This window comes from Dasypus novemcinctus, chromosome 6 (genome assembly GCF_030445035.2).
Source record: "Dasypus novemcinctus isolate mDasNov1 chromosome 6, mDasNov1.1.hap2, whole genome shotgun sequence".
In the NCBI taxonomy this organism is placed as follows: domain Eukaryota; kingdom Metazoa; phylum Chordata; class Mammalia; order Cingulata; family Dasypodidae; genus Dasypus; species Dasypus novemcinctus.
In genome coordinates, this window is record NC_080678.1 from 59,535,660 (window position 1) to 59,553,543 (window position 17,884).

The following is a 17,884-nucleotide window of genomic DNA, read 5'->3' on the forward strand; positions in this document are numbered from 1 at the left end:
GGCAGAAATTCTTAGTTCTGACCTCTGAATTCCTCAGTTCTGGCTTTTATGACCTTTATCTTATTGGATGAGGAGACTCCCGTCATTGCTGATAGTGATCTCCTTTGTTGATTGTAGATGCAATCAACAGACTGTAGATGCAAATCCACCTACAAAACACCTTCATAGTAATGATCAGGCCACACAGCATAACCTAGCAAAGTTGACACATGAACTTAACTGTCATAGGCTTTTTCCACACAAAGATAAAAAGAAAGTGTGTCCATGTTTTCTCTTAGTACAATTATACATTGCTTTTCTTCTAAATCTTTTATTTGGAATTTATTTATGCACTAAGGTGCCATCTAATTTAATTTTTCTCCAGATGTTATCCCATTTTCCTAATATAACCTATTGAATTACATTCTTAGTTGTTTACTGTCTTTCTCCTTGTCTAGAATAAAAGGTATCTGAGCACAGACAATTTTACCTCTTCTGTCTCCTGTGCCTAGGAATAGTATTTGATGAGTAAATATTGAATCTAACACAATTATGTTTAATTTGTCATTCTACTTTCTAAAAGGCAAGATACACCTTGGGAAAGGACATAGAAGAGACAACATCATTTTTTTTTTTTAATGATTTAGATATTTAACTGAAAAATAATTTAAAACCATATCAATGCTTATAAATATATAATTAATATAACCACAAGTGTGGGGCAGTTAGGGAAGACTAATATATCAAATGTCTTGATAAACATTGATATAGTCAATAAACCCAATACCCTGTTTGCTTTTTCCAATACCAACAGTAGGAGTTTTAACTGCATACAGTGGTTTTGACTAGCACTTTTTATTCAAATTGTACTTTTATATACATAGACATGACTTTTCCTTCATTGTTAATTAAGTTGCTTCTTCTATTTCTCTTTGATTCAGAGCTTCAATTTGGATGAATCTTCAATTTGGGTGAAATTTTAGCATATTCATCACCAAAAGGAAAGTTAGATGCAAGGAATTCTAAAACCACCGGACAATTCTATTTAGAGAACTGGCTCTTTACTCACTTATATACTAACTAATTAAGATGATATTAGCCAGAAAGTATCTGCCAAGTGGATATATATTTGATATAACCTACATAGTTAAGGCAAAATGGGAAATATTTGAGAAATTAGTACCAAAAAATAAAGATATTTTCAGTTTAACACTATTTTAAAATTCTGGATGTCTCTTATCTAAAAGAGCCAATTAAAATCCCAATTTTAATTTTTAATAGTTGAAAATCATAAATATGCATTACCTTATTTTTGACATCTGATTGTGAGAATCTGTTATTTCAAGTGACCTTAAATGGTTTTCATGTAAAAATAGATTTTAGTCACAGATAAAAAACATTGCTAAGAAAATCTATATGCTCCATTACTGCCATGATATGCCACTATGATATGCCACAGGTAGTAGATCACAATTACAGGCTGACAATATCTTTTCTGTGTAAGGAAATATCCTTGGATTCAGGCTGAATCATCTCAAGAGCATGGAAAACCATGATAATTAGAACTGTTAAAATGTATCCAATCACTATTTCACATGCAAAAACCACAGCAGAATTAGGCATTTTCTCCAGGTCTCAGAACTATTTGGCAAAAGTACAAGAAACAGGACACATTTCTCTGACATGTTGCCTCAGTTCTCTTCAGGAAAGAACATGCATCTGGCTTGAAAGTACTCCAGATAGCAATCCTTTGGAACATGGGACAATGCAAGTTAACATTCATTTCACATGTGCATCAGTTGAGGTACATCACTTTCAACTATCATTCCGAGATACTTCTTTTTCCTCTTCCTTCAAATAGGAAAAACTGAAGAATTAATTTTCAGTTCTGTTGAATGGAGAAGAAACAAAGAAAAAAGAGTTATTTTATTCCCTAAGGTTCTTTTATTCCCTGAATACATTATTTTATTCCCTGAAGTTCTCATAACCCATGACACACTCATGGAATAATTTGTTAATATCTTCTCCCAAAACTCAAACTTTTCTTTGGTTAATTAATTATAAAATCACATGTATTATTATCTGAAAAGTAATACAAACCACCAGATTTATCTTAATCCAGATTATTTTATGAATTATGGCTCAGGGAAAGAGAAGGATAGAGTTAAGAGGAAAGTGAAAGTTTGATATGAATAAGTGAACAGAGCATCTATTGTGTTGTACTCCAGGTTTGATCTTTTTTTAAGTTTTAGTAAAGTAAGATTTTTTTCTGCTCATTTTTATCTTGAAATTAAAATACCTCTAAGTCACTCAGAAATAGGCCACATGGGTCCCTAAGAAAACAATAGCAATATAATGTCTACATCTGTATCTCTAAACTAGTAATAAAATAATAACAGAGAAAAAACAAGAACAGCAAGCTCTTCCTTGTCTCTGTAAAATCTTCCCTGTGGAGACATTCTTTAAATTGGTAAGACTTTGCCAAGGACTTTAATATTTGAAGCCAGAGTAGAAAGTAAATACCATTTGTAGCCTGCAAAAAAGAAACTTGGTCTCAGAATTTCTTCAGTGATAATTTCTTACCCCAGCTATAATGGAATGTAGAGAGAATTATCTGTAATGACTAGAGATAGAAGGGGACAAAGCCATGAATCACATCTTTTCATTCAGAGGAATGAACACATTCAAATATGTGATATGGAAGAAATATGGATTACTTTTGAAACTCAGTTCTGCTGTGCCACAAATGGAGCACATCAGAAAAGGAATAGTAATATATATCTTCAGAGTCCTTCTGCAATTGCTTTTCTCCCCTTTCATTTAGATTTAGCCCATGTATTGATTGAACCATATGAAATTGCCAATGCTCATCTATTTTTAACTTACACAAGTGGTGATTTCATTTGGTTCAGTCTAATAAATGATTATGTTCATTATTGTTGAAGCATGCCATAGGATGTGAAATTCATGTGTCAGATAAAAAATTCATTATGCTATCAACTCAGCAGAAATAATATGAAAAAAGATGTGAAAATTGAATTCTCCCAACTTCATCACTCTCTTTTTAGTTACTCTTGCCCTTTCATGGATATAGATCCAAGAGGATATATATTCTCTCAGGAAGTGATTTAATATAATGAATGGAAATATCCACCCTTGTGACCAGGAAGAATAAACTTTGGCATTACTTTATATACACTGCTTATAATTTTTCCATCTAAAGAAGCATTCTCTTTGAGGGGCCATGCATCCCTTTTGTTTTTATTTACTTTTGTTGTTGTTTTAAGGAATTACTGATGTATTTATTTTTCCCCCTGCCTCGTTCTCTGTTCTTTGTGTCTATTCCTTGTGCATTCTTCTGTGTCTGCTTGTCTTCTCTTTAGGCAGCACCTTGAACCAATACTGGGACCTTCCGGAATGGGAGAGAGGTGCTCAATCTCTTGCACCACCTCAGCTTCCTGTTCTGCTGCATCTCTTATTGTGCCTCCTCTATGTCTCTTTTTGTTGCATTATCTTGCTGTGCCAACTCTCCACTCTGGCCAGCACTCCTGCAGGGCAGCAGTACTGCACCAGCTCGCCATGCAGACCAGCTTGCCATGCAGGCCAGCATTCCACAGTATTAGCCTTGACTATATCCTTGTAGATGATATTATGATATTTTCCATTTTTTCCCTTGATCACTTAACTATATTTTTCTGTGATTAATATGTAGAAATATTTCTTACATTAGGTGTTTGTATGCTTTAAAACTGCTTTTGGAGGGTCAAGTCAGTTTTCATGGTCAAGTCAGTTTTACTTCAGTTTGTCCTGAAGTAATATGCATTCTTGGAGGAAGCAGTTGCATGTGCACAGGCATGAGGTAATTAATGGCTGGCATACGTTAAGGAAACAGTTTTCTCTTGCAAGTGCCGCAGAGTATAGGTGACATAGTGCCTTGAAAGGTGGTAGGTCGGATAGTGGAGGACCTCAAATTCTAATTGAAAAAGTTGGGACTTATTTTTTTCCTGAGGGTTTGCTTGGATAGTTTCTATGCAGAGTTTACATGACAAGATGTACATTTGAAAATGTATGGCAAATAACTGTGAGCTATGCATTAGAAAAAGGAGAGTGGAGTCAGGGAGATCAGTTAGGAGGTCAGATCAGTGGTCCATGATAGAGATAGCAACCGCCTAAAATAGACCAGTGCCTGTGGAAATGCGAAGGAAGGATGGATTTAAGAGTTAAGGCAAGGGTGGAACTAATATGACCAGTCAAATGTAAGCAGTGAAGGAGAAGGAAGGGTTAAAGAAAAATCTAATCTTTTGCGCATAGATGAATGCACAAATGGTGACACCATATACCAAGATAGGGAACCTAGAGAGAGCAGTGGTTTTGAGGCTAGGAGAAAATGAGTTAAGTTTGAATTGAAGGTTGAAATGGGACTTGCAGACACGGGTGTCTAGTAGGAGAGAGGTAAAAAATAGAAACGAAGACTTATATGTCATCAATATGAAACTAACTGTTGATGCCATGGGATTATATGAGATTTATTCAGTGAAAAAAAGTCAGAGCAAGAAAAAAAGACCAAGCACAGCATTTTAGGGAACTCGGATTTCAGTGACCTGAGGAAGAGAACTTGGGAAAATAAATTGAGCAGGTGATGTCAGAAAAGAATTAGGAGATTAATTTATTGTAGAAATTTAGGGAAGGGGGTTTCAAGAGAAAGGGTTATTCAAAAGAGTCACCTGCAACTTAGATGTCAGAGGACCTTAGGGTGGTGATGATAATGATGATTGATGATGGTGATAGTTCATATTTATTTATTGCTTATTTTATACAAAGCTTTGTTGGAAGGCATGTCATTCTTTGTATATATTAATTCATTTTGACCTCAACATGTGATTTTTCCACTGAAGTGTTGGATATATAAATCATGTTTTAATAACTTTTTAAATCAAATATTTTAAGATCTACTGGAAAGTAGAGTTAGTGAATGGCCTGATATAGCTTTTTCCTAAAGAATAGTTATTGTTCCAGGACTCAATTTTTAGGTAGAACAGTCAGTTTTGCCCCAAATTCTACAACACTAACTCATAATCAATTCAATACTATAATTTCACTTAAAGTGCCTCTTTGATGCTTATCAGAGACTATCAATTTTGAACAACCTGCACATTGTACCAAGATTGCCTTTGATTTTGAGATGAAAAGGTTTTGCTTTGTCCTTTATAACCAAACTTAACTGGGCACTTAAATTGACAGAGAATGAAGGGCTCCAACTCATGGACAGTTGTAAGCTCAAAAGCAGTTGGAGCAGTGTCAGTTTCCATGAAGGCTGGCACTGAGGGTGTGCCAGGACTCTGTTGACAGCAGCCACACTGCCCCAGAGCTGAAAAGGGAGAGCCCTGCTCTGACAGCCACCCTGTGTGAACTATGTTCTACTTTGGCCTCGAACGCTCTGCATTTGGCCCCTGAGATATCAATGCACCGTAGAGTTCTCTAGTAGCCATGAGATACAAGAGAATTACTCCAGATTGAGACAAGTCAATGTGAGCCCTTGCTATGGATTATTCAGATACTGACAGTGACTCCACTTTGGGATACAGCGATGATGAGGATTCCTGTGATGAAGTTCAGAGAATATCAGAGTCAGTGCACAGAAACTTGTATTTGCAAATGTTTTTGGATATTTTTCATGCTCTATAATTTCACTGAAAGGGATTTCTAACTCCTCCAAAAATGCTTCATAAGGGATAACTACTAAACTGCATAGCTTTGACTGCCATTATTAATTGATAACAAGGTTATGAGTGAAATATTTGTTAATTTGTCAAATAGTAGCTACCTGTGCAGTACTACATATGTATTTATTGCCACACTAAATATGCAGGGACAGAACTGGATGAACATGAGATTTTATTTTTAAAGATAGTATTCATGTTGGACCTGAATGTTTATGTGGATCCATATACATTTATTTGCTGTAGAGGAGCAAGCCGAATGCCCTAAGCATTCAGAGGCCATGTGTGTTTTGTGAAAGCTTTTAATTAAGTGGATTGGCATTATCTTATAATTCTAGTTACAAAATTCTCCCTGGTCCACCCTCTTTCAAAATCTCATATAGCCTTAGATTAGAAATTAGTAAATAATCTGATATGGCAAAGAACAAAAATGAAAGAAAGTTCAATTAAAAAAATTCTATCCCTTTTCTCTCCCCTTGCCCCACCTCTAGTATCGTATGAAACCCCTGCTAACTTGGAAGACGTTCTGTGTGAAACCAGTATCTTAACAGCTCTATAGGGGCAGAGATAAGTTAAATAACAACATGGATTTATTAGGACCTCTATTATATGAGTATATGTATTTGCTTTTAGCATAATCCTTGACTCTATAAACGAAATAAGTATATACAGTAAGCCATAATTTTATTAGCTCATATCAGTAATATTCTTTCATTAGAAGTCTCTACCATAATTTCTAAAATAAAGGATGAATATATACCAGTACTAGGTTAGATTGTATTTTGTCTCTCATGAGACCAGGCTTTCTGAGTGCATAGGGACAGACAGCATTCCTAGACATTTACATAGGCATAAAGGCATTAAGTACCTTAGTAGAATAAAGGCAATGACAATGTAATGGCAATGTGAGTCTTGCAACACTAATACAGAGCAACACAGCAGGGCTAGGTCATGGTTATAGATAGGAATTCTAAGACTCAAAATAGCTCATCTGATTGACTTTGCAATCAGGTAAACATTAGGGCCATTTTCTTTTACAAGTAAATATAATTTTCATAATGACAGACAAAAAGCCACTGTAACAATGCTCAAAAGTTATTCTGCATTCTAATGAAGTTAGAATTGCTATTTAATTAAAATCTGATAGCCGAATGTATAAGCACTGTATTGTGTGGTAGAAAGAGCTTGTGTTTTAGAGCCAGTTAGACTTGTGTTCAAATTCCAAGGCTGCAGCTCGCTAGCTATATCTTACTTTGGGAATGTTACCTAATGTCTAGCCCTATATGTAAATGTAAGATAAAATACTTATCTTCTGGTATATTCATTAGATGAGATTTATGCAAACTCTCGAATAACATTCTGACATATACTAGGTGATCAATAAACAACAAATATTATCATTTTCTTTGAAATGATGTTTTCCTTCATTGTTATCAATCTTTTCAAATTTAACATATATCCCCTTACAAGGCACTAAACCTGATTATAGGCCAATAAATTGCCTTTTTTTAATAAAAAATATTTTCAATTTCTACTGACTATTGCTTTTCTGATCTTTGATTTTCACTGTCTGTATTTTAAAATATCAATGTGATTTATTTGTTTGCAAGGAAACTGCATTTGGTTTTTAAAGTATTTGTACTTTAGACAAGATAACAGTAAAATCTTTAAAATGTTTGAAATTTTTGGAAAACATTTTTAAAAATCCATATACACACAAGAAATTGAAAAGTTCTAAATTGTCAAGATGAAAATATATTCTAAGGAAAGCTAGGTTTAAAATGATATTTCCTATAAGACTGTGATGGGTCTTCTTAGACTGGCTGCAGTACATAGTGATATATACTGCCATAAGCAACTTCCTAGGAAAGCCATCCACACAATTGACGAAGGACTTGATAGGTATTACTGATGTTTCCTGCCTAATGTCTTCTCTTCACCAAAATTTCCCAGTAGTAAGTGATAATGGAGTTGAAAATGTATTTTTTGTCTACTTGTAAGGAGCAAATAGAATATCTCCACTTTGTTCTTGGGTTAGAGTATTTTATAAAACACCAGACAGGCTCCACAGGCACAGATAAGATGGTGATGGGGATGAGAGAAACAAAAGTCATAAATAGTACAAAACTCTCACTGTCTGCTTTCTATGTGCCAGGCTCTGTGCTATTCTTAACTTGGATTGTCACATTTAATACTGCACAATGGGTAGGCACCCTTATCATTCCCATTTTACACATGAGGAAACTGAGACTTTTGCAGAGCTTATGTGGTGGACCTGGGACAAGGCAGTTTAACTCCAAAGCCAGAACTCAAGGCTGTGATACCATGCCATTCCTACAGCACACACTTAAGCTCCTCCTATATGCCAGGCTTTTTGGATAAAATACAAAACAAACTTAGCCATGGTTCTAGCCTCCTGTGGTTTTCCAGGGGTGGGGGTGGGGGTGGGGTAGAGTGGAGATGGAGTCGTTAGCCAAATGACCACTCAAATAAATGTGCAAATTAAGAACTAAGGAGAAGTACATAGGACCACAAGAACAGATATACAGGGAACCTGACCTAGTCAATTCAAGACAGCATTCTCTAGGAAGGAGCATGTAGGCTGAGATCCGAAGGGTTAGCAGAAGTCATCTAGGCAAGGAATTGGAGAGTTGCTTCCTAGGTCTATGGAAAGCACAAAAGAACAACTCCCTGAAGAAGGGAGAATACTCTATTCAGCACTGGAAGGATCCCAGTTTGGCTGGAGGGAAGAGATGTAAAGGGAACTGGGGGGATCGTCCTGGAAGCTCAGAGTCAGAATATCATAAAGGCAATGAGAATCCCGCGTTTGAGCAGGGGAGTGAGGCTATATTTGCATGTGTCTGTGCTGGGGAGGCGTTTTTACGTGTCATCATTCGATTAGGCTGGCTGACATACTGAGAGCTGATTAAAGGGAACAGTGACTCTAACCTAGGGTCACAAATACACATGGTTTAAATTTCTGAAAATTGATTCTTCCTGATAACTGGGTGACTGGGCATATGCTTTTGTAACTTGGGAAATTCAGAAAGTCAGTGGGGTAAATAATAATGTAGTATATTTTTGGACCCTAAAAGAAAGACTGAAACAAATATTTTAAGTGACCAGTAATTTTTGCTATGTAGAAACGATATATTTTCAGTAGATTACATGTAATATTTTTTTAATTGTTACAAGTAAAACCATGGAAAAAATGTATAAATGGAAGTTTATAATCATACCCCCAAAACTATAATATTAACCAATAACAAAAACTAGATATGGGTTGTTCAACATATTTTTTCATGCTTACAGAGAACATATATAAACACATTTATAGTTTTTTTTTACAAAAATGGATTGTATGTGACATATTGCTTTGCAGCTTGCTTTTTTAGCACAACACAAAACATGTGGCTCAAACACATTCTTTTTAAAAATTGCATAATATACAATAATGTAAGTATATCACAATTTGTTCACAATTTGTCTGACTGGTAGACATTCAGGGTATTTCCAAATACTCCTCTTCCTTCTGCTCCTTCCCTGCCTCCCTGCTACATATATAAACAAACAATAATTATAAAGTAAAATTCCTTGCTTTTTTGTTTGTGAATTTCTTTATCTATTTCTCCTCCTCCTTGCCACCACCTCATTGTCTGCTCTCTGTGTCCATTCGCTATGTGTTCTTCTGTGTCTGCTTGTCTTTTCTTTAGGAGACACTGAGAACTGATCCTGGGACCTCCCAGAGTGAGAAAGAGGTGCTCAATTTCTTGCGCCACCTCAGCTCCCTGGTCTACTGTGCCTTTTATTGTCTTTCCTCTGTGTCTCTTTTGGTTGCATCATCTTGCTGTGCCAGCTCTCCGCAGGCCAGCTCTCTGTGTGGGCCATCACTCCTGCATGTGCCAGCACTCCTCATGGAACAGCTCGCCTCCTCCAGGAGGCTCTGGGAATCAAACCCTCGAACTCCTATATGGTAGACAAGAGCCCAATCACTTGAGCCACACCCCCTTCCCAACTTCTTGTTTTTTAATGGTGCATTTACCATATGAAATCCCCAAAAGTGGGATGGCTAGATCATATAATATGTGTATTTTAAAATTTAATACATATTTCAAAATTACCTTCTAGAGTGGTAGAAGTTATCTTACTTGGCTGTGGGGGTGGTCATCATTCCTTCAAAATTTTTGCCAACCTGAGGAGTAATAAAAAGTTTTTATATTTCCTTGACAGTGAGGTCAAGAATATTTTCATATCATACTTGACCATTGAGATTAGTGTTTTATGATTCATCTCTTCATATCCTATATTACTTTTTTTACCATGTGCCTTGTTTTTTTTTTTTTTTCCATCTCTTTGTAGAAGTTCTTTGTATTTAGGAAAATGTACCCTTTGTCTTTTATTTATGCTGTTGCTATTTTGTATCCTGATCAGTTGTTGGTTGTTTTTTAATTCCATTATTCTATCTTTTCCATTTAAAAAGTTTAAAAATAGTCAGATATGCCTCTTTGTTTTAGTATCTTCTGGCTCCCTGTTTTGCTTTAAACTCCAAGTTTATACAATGTTCTCCTATAATTTCTCCTAGATATATTTTTACAGACTACATTTAGATCTCTAATGCATTTACATTAGGTATTTGTATATGATGTAAGGTAGGATATGATTTTGTTTTCTTACAAATGACTAAATAATTATACCACACAACTTATTATATAATGCTCCCTTTCCCTCCAAAGTGAAACTCCATCTTTATTATGTTTCATATGCAAATTCCCAAAGTCAGTATATATCATTGCCAAACCTGAATAATTGTAGCACGAAAAGGACAAAAACCACTGTGTACAACTTAACTTATGACAATATATTTTTAAAATCTTAATAAAATATTAGCATACCAAATCTAGAACAGTGCAAAGACTGTTCCACATGAGGAAGTATATCAATAAAAGTTATTACAGCAACAATTTAAATGCATAAAACTATAACAAAAATACCAAGATGAGATTTGATAAAATTGTTAGACATTCCTAAGAAAAATTCTGGGTAAAATAGGAAAAAACAAACTATTTAAAAATAACAAAGATTACTTACCCAAACCCAATAGTAAACTTATACTAAATAGTGAAAGGTTAAAATCATTTTCATTGAAATTAAGAACAAGACAGGAAGAACAATTTTCAGTTTCATTAGTCAACACCATAGGTAAACACATTAAAAAAAGAAAAATACCAATATAAATATTGGTAAAGAAAGACCAGATTATGTCTTTGCATATGCTATTATTATATGCCTATACAATCCAGGAGCCTATAACAAAAATTTTAGAATTAGAAGAGAACCTTGTAGGGTGTGTAGGTTAAGAAAAATGTGCAATAATCAACAGTTTTCTTCTTTAATAGTAATGGGCAGTGAGAAACAGAAAAGGAAAGGGAATCCCATGCATAAGAGAAATTAACAAGATAAAATGCCTAAGAGTCTTTTTTATTATTAATGCCAGGACCCAAGAGAAAAATTATAAAGTCTTATTTAAAAACATGAAACTAGACCTGAACAAATGGAGAGTCATGTAATGTCTTTGTTGGAAAAAATGAATATAATAAGCCCTTCTTCTTAAATTAATAATTAACTGTATATAAACACATATTGGAATTCTGCTACCAGGAATTCTGCTACCAGAATTCCAATACAGGTTTCTTTAGAACTAGAAAAATGATTTTAAATAATAAATGCTTATGATTATCATAAAGATATTTCTGAGAAAGAATTTTAGTAAGGGGAACTTGCTTTACTAAATACTAATACTTACCATGAAGCAACTCTAATCTTAACAGTATGGTATAGGGACAGTAAAAGACAGAGAGATCAAGGGGGAAAGCACAGAGTTCAAAATAAGAATATGTGAGAATTTAGTGCATTTTGAAAAATAAAAATTAACTGGGAGCATCTTTATTTTCAAGACATTAAAAGCCTGCAATTAAAGAGAGATAAATAATGTTTTGATTATGATTTTAGAATGTTTTTTTATCATCACTGTATTATTTCCTATGAACTTATCTCTTTAGGGTATTTCAAATTTATATCTATTATTAATTATATTAACTTTGAATTTTATTTTGGAGATAAAAAAGAGTACATTTTCAAGTACAACTTAGTGTTTCCATGGCAATGATACATTAAATTTTTAGTAGCTCAAAATGAAATGTGAACTGGATAAAAAAAGAGATAGGATGACAGATTTTTAAAGGTTTAAGAGATTGATACATATTTCTACAGTGACAAATTAGACGTTTCTACAGAGACAGTATATACATATTTCAGTCAGTGTGACCAAGACTTCTCAAATAATCTTGAAGACCCATAAGCTCTGGTATAGATGAATAATTGCACACAATAAATTACAAAAGGCTAACCACATAATAACAGGATCTCTAAAGTGAGGAAATAAAATAGTTCCATTTTTCTGAAGGACATAATCATGAACACATACACAAATGGCTTAAATACTCAATTACCAGAAGATATTTTCAGGTCTTTTAAAACTTTAATCTCTTCATGTTCATTACTGTCTTTATTGCTATTCAATTAATTCATAAATTTCCTGAAGAGCACAGAGAATGAGTCTATTAAATTTTGCTTCACTTGTCTAAGTAAAATCTCAAATTTGAGAATTATAACTCCTGTGTTATAACTACAGGAATTGTGAGATTAATGACAAGTAAGGTGGTGTCTCAGGACAAAGAATTTGAAACATGAACAAAGTTTAAATCTGGATGTGGATAAATCAGAAGATTTTGCATAATTTAATACTCCTGAATTAATCAAAATGAATACTTTTCTTTGATATTTTACTTGGTCTCTCTTTTTTTACATAGGGAAGATGTGAGAACAGCAAACGTAATCGCTGCAGAAGCTGTAACTTGCCTTGTGATTGACAGAGAGTAAGTAAATTGCTTTGTTACGTATGTTGCACACTCATATCAGTGACATACATAATTTCCTGAAATTAGATATCATTTTATGGAGCAATTAATACCTTGCTTCTATCTTTTCATTTAGAAATGAGTTTTATGTCTGATTCTCATTCTCTATTATTCTTGGAAGTGACTGGCTCTGCCACATTCTATCTTTGTGATTCTCAACAAGAGATTTAACTATTCTGAGCTTCATCTCAGCTGATTTATAAAATGGAGGTAATAAAAACATCATGGAATATTGTAGGAATTGATGTGGGTAAAGCATTTGGCCAAGTGGTTTTTATTCAGTAGGGACACACCTAATTCTAGCTATTCTGTAAGTTTTTTGAATTATTGTCTCCTCTATTTCTTCATCCTCAGGTCCCTATAACATACCACTTATGTATGACGCTTTTGGAGAAAGCATCAGTTCATAACATAGGCAGATTTTTAGAGTGATTATACAATTGTCCAATGATTCGCATTGCTGTTTCTCCTCTCCATTCTGGCTTAATATTCTGATTACCTGAATCTTTTATAGGTTAAACTACAAATATCAGATTATTATCTTTCCAAATAGCACTGTTAAAAAGCAAGTGTGCTATGTGAAAACAGTTTACCAGATTTTCCTCTTTGCAGTGTAAGTGAATAAGTTTCTCTTAGCACTTGGCTCTTCTCTAGAAGGGCCAAGTGCCTGACCCAAGGAAAGGAACTGTAAAATGTACATTTTAGTGGAGCCATGATAGCTGGACTCTGTTATGAATGTCAGTGTCTGAGAGGCCAAAGATAATCAAATATCAAGGTGTCAAATGCTGAGCTCAGGGGACTCTGAGTGGCGAGGGATCCCACTTTATTTACAGATCTCACTTTTAGAAGACCCTGTGTGGGGACAAAGCTGCAGAATGATAGTTATACCCATGAATCTCTGCAAAAGATATTCTTTATATCATGCCCCCAAACAACTATCACCCATCATTCTTTCTTCAATTCATTCATTCTTCCATTCTACTAGCGTTTTACTGTGTTTCTACCAGGTACAACGTATTGAACTAAGTGCTATGAAAAGAACCAAGGTAGCGCCACAGATTTTTGGTTCTTAGGGTTAGCTTCTAATAGAAGAGTTATAACATGTGTAGAAATAACCATCATCCAAGGCAGAAGTTAAGAAGTCTCTATAATAAACTTTTATGGGAATCCAGAGAAAGGAGTGACTGCTTCTCAGGAGAATCAGGAAAGTCTTCATGGAAGAAATGGTATAATTATGTGGATCTTGAAGTATAGGAATGGCAACATACATAGAGTGGGCAGCAAAAACAACACAGGAAACTCTAAGTCATTTCAACTGGCTAGAGTGGAGCTGTACAAAGGAAGTGAGAGTGAAGTGTTGTAACTATATCCACAAACATGTTAGGGCTAGTTAACAAAGAATTTTGATTGTTGAAGTAAGGGCAACACTTACAATTTTATGTAGCAATATGATGTCACTATTACTATGCATTTGGAGAGTGCTGTATCTAATGAAGTTAGAAGGAGAGGTTGGAGGCAGAATATCTGGTTGGGAGTCTAAATCATTTACAGCGGTAATGCATAATATTGAAGAGTTAAAACCAGAAGAACTTGACACCTGATTGAGCATTAATGGGCAAGACTGATATTAAGAATGAAGCCAGGATTGATAAAATCTTGAATGATATAGGAAAGGAATCAGCTTGGGAAGAGCAATGGTATTCCACTAAGAAGATAATGAGTGTGATGTATAAGATAGACATCCAAGAAAAGAGGTGCTACAGAGGTCGGAAATTTGGGACAGGAACTTTGTTAGAGATGCAAACTTAAAAATTGCTTGTCTGGAGTTACCAGCTGAAACCATGAGCCTGGATAGAATTGCACAAAATCATAGAGAAAAAGATAAAAGAACCAAGTTTAGAACTGGGGGAAATTTTAGACTCAGGCAGGAAAAGAAAAATCAGTAAAAGAAATTGAGATCTTAGAAATCACAGCAGTATAGGAAATCTTAGAAACCAAGAGAACATTTCAAGAGAAAGGAAATAATCAGCAATGTTAAGTGGAAGCTAGAAGTCAGGAGGCATACAGGTAAAGAAAAAGGCAATAGGTTTAGTAACCTGGAACATAAAAATTTTAATAAAGTGAAGAGTGTACAATCTGGATTATAAAGGGTGAGCCAGGGTGAGGCAGTGAGTGCACTGAGCCTGAAGGGTTCTTTATTTCAAGAAATTCGGTAAGAAATGGAAGAAAAAAGAGGGAGGGAGAATGAGATACTAGCAGGGTCTTAGGGAAATTCCTTAGGCAGGGTATAAACAAGTAAACAGAAAGATGGAGCAAATGGAGGTTTAACAGGAATGTTTGATGGAAAGGGTGCCACAGAGGAGACAATTGAGGGCTAATAAGGAAAGGTTACTTGGAGGTATCTTTTTTTGTTTTCTGAAAATGGTGGGAAAAGGAGAGGTAATGAATTTGCAGAAGAATACTGAGATGTAAATAAGGAAAGCTGTTGGAACTTGGATGGCCTTACTCTTGCCTGTTCAGCATAAAACCAGAAAGCTGGTAAGAAAAGGGGTAAGAGTGGAGTTAAGGGGTTGAGGGGCACCAGGTGATGGGAGGGTGGAATAATGATAGCAGATTATATTCCCACAGTGTTTTAGAATTTATGAATTTTCACATGCATTCCATCTGGGACATAGATTGTTTTACTGAAGTGGAAATTGAAGTGCATAGAAATTTAAATAATTTAATACCATTCATTGTAAATAGAGCCCAGATTAGTCTAACCACAAAAACAAAAATAAAACCTGGGTGAGACTTTGTGTATTATCTACTCCAGTCCCTCCATTTAGTTAAGTGAGGTCCCAAGAGATGGAGTATCGGGTAGTATTGCATACCTACCTTTGCCCTTACCCACATTTTCTCTCTCTTTAAGTAAAACTCAGTATTGGCACCTTGACTGTACTATGTTATGAGATTATGGACAAGTTACTAAAATTACAAATCTGAAGTTCCCTACCTGCAAAATGGGATAATGTCACCCAAATTATAGATGTCTTTTGAGAACCTAACAATTTAACTTATGTAAAGGTCCATGCACAGTACAAGACGTAGCTAGCATTCAATTAATGTACCTTTCCTCTTCTTACAGAGGACATAGGAATCCCTTGGACTTAGCAATTTTATCTTTCTAATCAGCCTATCTTCAGGGATATATATAGAAAAGATAAGATACTTGAGAGAAGTCTAACTTTTAGCATAAATATGAAGACAACAGTGTGAGTCTAGGGACTTAAAAAGTACATTTCAATACACTTAGGAAAGATGTTGGGCTTTCCACCTATTTGAATTCCCAGCTTTAAAAAAAACAATAAAATGGTAACTGAAGGATCCTGTCAAAAGCCTGCTGCTGGTACCTAATTTATGGCTAATTAAAAGAGCACTAGAGCTCATCCCATGCAAACAGATGGCAGACCTTAGAACTGTCAACAAAAGGAGCTTCTTTCACAAATTTACAAGCAAGGCACTATGTTACATAAGCCAGTGATTATGCTTTATCATTCCAGAGGGAGAGCAAAAGAACATTATTGTAACTAATCATGCATGTCAGAATTTTTTTTTAAATGCTCATTGACAAACCAGAAAATGATAAACACACTGTTTCCTCAGAAAGCATTCTCTGTGGATTGGTTTCTTGAAGCCTAGTCATTATCTTAATAAGTATCAGCAGTGGTTCCAAAGTTTGTGTCCAAAAGAGTATTAGTATGAAAGAGCAATCTATTTCCATTAACAAATTTCCTGAATATATAAAATAACAACTGGATAACTTTAACACTTTTGACTGAAATCCATGAAAAAAATATTAATTATGAAATAAGTTCATGATTGTGTTCTGTAATTCATTTATGCAATGCCTACTACTTCCTTGGCCTGGGACATTGTTTATGAAGCTAAAAGTTCAAGTCAGATCATTTTTTTTTTTTTTTTGACACTTTAAGATCATTTTGAGCATCTTCAAAGACAGTAACTTTGAATTAGTCATAAATTTTAAAAGATATCTATATATATATGTATTCTCCCCCAAGAAATTGAGGTTTAAGTTAGAGTCCTAGCTTTATATCTCTGATTTACTGTTTAGCCTCTAATATCTAGCCATACTGTTCATAGAAATTGAAATATTTTGATTCTGGTTGGTAAATAGCAGCAGTCTGAGCTTCCTGTGTGTCCCTCCCACACTTCTGCTGCCCTGGTCATCTGATCACCTTCCCAAGAATAGCCCAGACCTCCCCTTGGTCCAACAACATAAGAGGCAACATTTGGCCAAACACCAGGACCAGTGTCCATTCTGGTAGGCCGACCCTGTGCCTATTGGCTGTTAAGTATTTTGACCATCGCACCTAGTGATCTCAAGCTAAAATGATATTTTATCACCATTGGTTTTTCATATCTTTTGTTTTGGCTCCAAACCCATTGTTTAAATAAAACTAATTTGAAAGAAAATAAAAGAGGAACTTTGCTGCCTTCAATGGGAATAAGACTGATTGTGTCCATCAAGATAAAATCTAGTTTTAATGTAACATGTTTGGTGATCTAGGTATCTTTAAAAATAAAAAAAATAAAAAATAAAATAAATACGTTAAAGATAAAATCTGGGAAATAGGGATCAGGAACTAGTCTAAAAGAAGCCCAGTGTCCTGGGGCATTAAAATGATGAGATCAGGAGGGAGTGTGAAACATGAGATTGTAGGGCATTGCCAGTGGCAGTCTCTGATATTGAGATATTTCTTTAGAGCTGGGAAATCTGGGTAACTGAATTCAAAATTTTAAACCTCCCAGAACTATAGTTGCCTCATGTTTAATAGGCATATTCATAGGTATGTTTAAAGATATAGGAAGACTCTAGACACTAGACTAATGATTAAGGAGAAACTCACAAAAGCAAAGTTGATCCTAACCTTTAACCTTCTTAAAGAATAGACCAGCAGATAGGTCATCAAGAAAGACTGGACATAGAAAAAAAGTCACTGAAGTTGGCAAACTGAAGACTATTTCTCAGCACCCGACCTAGAGCTAGATATTAAAATTGGGTACTTTTTGAAACATTGGAGTCAGAGCCAGACTAGAGTAGCTTGACATTTTTTCATAAAAAAGAAAATAGAGGCTTGCTTCCTTCCAGGCACTGTGTTGGATATTTGAACTACTGGAATAAAATGACACATATTCAATATAGGT

The 17,884-nt window shown here is 34.9% G+C and overlaps 1 protein-coding gene across 2 annotated transcripts in view; it reads left to right on the top strand.

Moving 5' to 3' along the window:
- The window catches only part of PRKG1 (protein kinase cGMP-dependent 1), a 1,391,770-nt gene that overhangs the window by 1,222,069 nt on the left and 151,817 nt on the right, over nt 1-17,884 (top strand). For both annotated transcript variants that reach the window (XM_058298873.2, XM_058298872.1), the window contains exon 8: nt 12,569-12,634. In XM_058298873.2, the coding sequence (XP_058154856.1) occupies nt 12,569-12,634 (66 nt within the window). The remainder of the gene's footprint in view (nt 1-12,568; nt 12,635-17,884) is intronic.